The sequence below is a fragment of the Tupaia chinensis genome, unplaced genomic scaffold (assembly GCF_000334495.1).
Source record: "Tupaia chinensis unplaced genomic scaffold, TupChi_1.0 Scaffold143602_1, whole genome shotgun sequence".
NCBI classification, from domain to species: Eukaryota; Metazoa; Chordata; class Mammalia; order Scandentia; family Tupaiidae; genus Tupaia; species Tupaia belangeri.
In genome coordinates this window covers 3095698-3098575 of record NW_006203448.1, presented here as the reverse complement: position 1 = coordinate 3098575, position 2878 = coordinate 3095698, and the positions used below count along the sequence as shown (strand labels likewise).

The window sequence follows — 2878 nt, the reverse complement described above, 5'->3', positions numbered from 1 at the left end:
TTTTTTTTTTTTGTTTTTTTTTTTTTTTTTTTTTAAATTTTTGCCATAGGATGTGTGTGTTCTCCAGAGAGAGACAGAGAAACAGTGAGAGATCACCCCCCTAGGTGCTATAGCCACACCTCAATCCCTTCTTCGGTGTCCTCCTGGAATTTGGGGCACACATACACACACTCAGTGTGCTTCAAGCTACTGGATCCAGGACTCAAACCATGATCAGCCATGTGGGGATTTAGCACCTTAACCACTATGTCAATTGCCGGTCCCAGTTGTTTCCATTTTTATTTTTGCTTTTTTAAGCAAAAATGGGATTCATGGCTAGCAGATCTGGATTTCTTATTAATAAATGCAGATTCCTGGGCCCTACCGCCGAACAGTCTGCTAGAACAGCTCGGCGTTCTGGGTGCTGCTCATGCAGTCGGCTCTGTATTACTTCCACACACGGATGTGTATGCGTTGTATGTGTTGCATAAGCGTGATCATCGTCTCACCTTTCCTCCCCTCGGCAGTGGAGCAACAGGCTCACCTTCCCGTGTCTGCGTTCAGGCCTCTCCCTCCTCTCCTGTTCGTGCACCGCTGCCGCGTGCCTGAGGTGACTTCGCCCACTCATCACGTCCTCCCGACGCGCACTTGGTTTTTCACGTTCATTTGGTTTTGTTCTTTGTGTTTCATTTTCCTTTATGAGCGCGCTGGGAAGGAGAGGGACGGAGAGAGGCCTTCTCTGCCCCTCTGTGTGTAACCCTCCTGTCTCTGTTTGATTTGCCGTTATAAACCACGCAGGGACAAACGTCTGGTATCGGTGCCTCTCTGTACTCGGGCTAGCGTTTCTGAAAGTTGAACTGGGGCCAGCCAGTGGCATGGTGGGTACAGCAAAAAAAAAAAAAAAAAAAAAAAGGTGGAGCTGTTGATTCAAAGGACTGTGTACATTTTAAGTTTTGATAAATTGTATCTGTCTTCCCAAAGGTTATACTGGTATATACTCCCATCAGAACCCTGTGAGTGACTTAAAGCCCCCACCAACAGCGGGCTTCATCAGTCCTTTTCATTCTTACTGGAGTCTGGTTTAATTAGCATTTCTTCTGTCAGGCTTTGGCCACCGTAAAGTGAGGGGAGGGAGAAGAGCTGTTGCACTGAGTGATTCTTTATACTTACTCGGGGGGTTGGGGAAGTATGTGTAAGTAGTGTCGAGGGCGCTGCAGTTTTAGCAGGCCACATTCCTGCCAGTATTCAATGCCTTCTAAAATTCTTACTGTTTGGAATGGACACAGTGGCATTTGTTGTTGTAACTATTCCCAGGATTGGAAGGCTTCGTTCCTTTCCAGACTTTTTCCTGAGAGCTGCTAGCGTCAGCTAGGTGAGGCCGGTGGGTAGTCTGACCTGGTCTTTTCTGTCTAGGTTGGCAGTGGAATCCCTCTGACCGGCCTTCCTTTGCTGAAATCCACCAGGCCTTTGAAACAATGTTCCAGGAATCCAGCATCTCGGATGGTAAACACCCCGCTCCAGGGTGCCTGCAGTGGGGTGAGAGGTGGGGTGGAGAAGTGGCCGCGCAGGGCCCCAGCCCAGAGCTGCGGCTCTCCTCCTGGGGGACACACACAGTCGGCAGGCTAGTCGAGACCAGCAAGCGGAGCACAGCGGTGAGTGCCAGGCGCTCTGTCCGGCAGCTCTCCCGAGTCCTCAGGGGAGCTGAGAGCTGTTTCTTCAGCATCCGTCTCCGTGTTCTGTACCTGAGTGTAGACAGCCACCACCGCCTAGGAAAGGGGGACCACCGTCCCGAGCTGACACTAACTCACGGCTTCTGGGTTGTTCTGTGTAGAAGTGGAGAAGGAGCTGGGGAAACAAGGCGTACGAGGGGCCGCGAGCACATTCCTGCAGGCCCCAGAGCTGCCCACCAAGACCAGAACCTCCCGGAGAGCCACGGAGCCCAAGGATGCCGACGCGCCCGACATGCCTCACTCCAAGGGCCAGGGGGAGAGCGGTATGTCCCGGCCCGCCCGTGCTGGCACCCTGTGGGCCAGCTTATGCCAGCAGGACTCTGAGAGGGCCTGCATGAAGGGCATGTCCCTCCTCGGGCCCAGCTCTGGAAGGAGGGAGCTTCTCCCCCACCGCACCTTGCCTGTCCCTCCGGAAATCACGGGGTCCGGACAGGCCGCAGTGCTCCTGACGCCTGCCGGGCACGGCCCTGTGCTCAGGCTCTCGGCGTGCACACAGCAGGAGCAAACTCCGAACCTAACGAAGAGCAGCGGCGTTGGGAGCTCTGAGACAAAAAGCTCACGGGAACCAAAGAGCCGGGGGAGCCCGGTTGTGATTCCCGTGGTGCAGCGCTCGTGTCCTCGTGGCTCTGGTGCTGTTCCTGGGCAGGCGAGGGAGGTGGGTGGCGTCTCGGGATGTTCTCGAGAACGGTATTGGCCAGCACAAGTTGGTGCCCCCCGTGTGCCAGGCTGAGGTAGCAGACAGACCAGCAGTTGGGGTTCTGCCGTCGGCGGCGGAATGGAAGTACCCGAGGGCAGCCCAAGCACTTGGAGGGGCAGAGGCTCTGGGGTGCCGATGGTGGACTTGCCTCGGGAAGTGGGAAGGGTGGGGAGAAGCCAGGTGTCCTTGGGGGTTTTTGATGAGCATAGACCCCAGGTTTGTATCACGTACCCACCTAGTGAGACCGTGACTGCGCAGCATGTACATCACGGAGGAGGGGTGCAACACGCACGCTGCCTTGGGAGTGTAGCGTGTATGTGTGTGACAGTGACATTCAAAGGTTTACGGAAGAAAGAAACCCAATTTGTGTGGCTTTCCTTTCACACCTCCTGGGTCTTCCTGTTCGCCCACTTTGGAGCGGTGACGTGTAGACTGGCCAGAGTCTCGGTGGCTGTGACTCCCGGCCACTGAG

At 55.0% G+C, this 2878-nt stretch overlaps 1 protein-coding gene across 1 annotated transcript in view; it reads left to right on the top strand.

Moving 5' to 3' along the window:
- The window catches only part of ABL1 (ABL proto-oncogene 1, non-receptor tyrosine kinase), a 157954-nt gene that overhangs the window by 134888 nt on the left and 20188 nt on the right, over positions 1–2878 (top strand). Inside the window, exon 10 of the mRNA XM_006164352.2 lies at positions 1811–1972. Coding sequence (XP_006164414.1) covers positions 1811–1972 — 162 coding nt within the window. The remainder of the gene's footprint in view (positions 1–1810; positions 1973–2878) is intronic.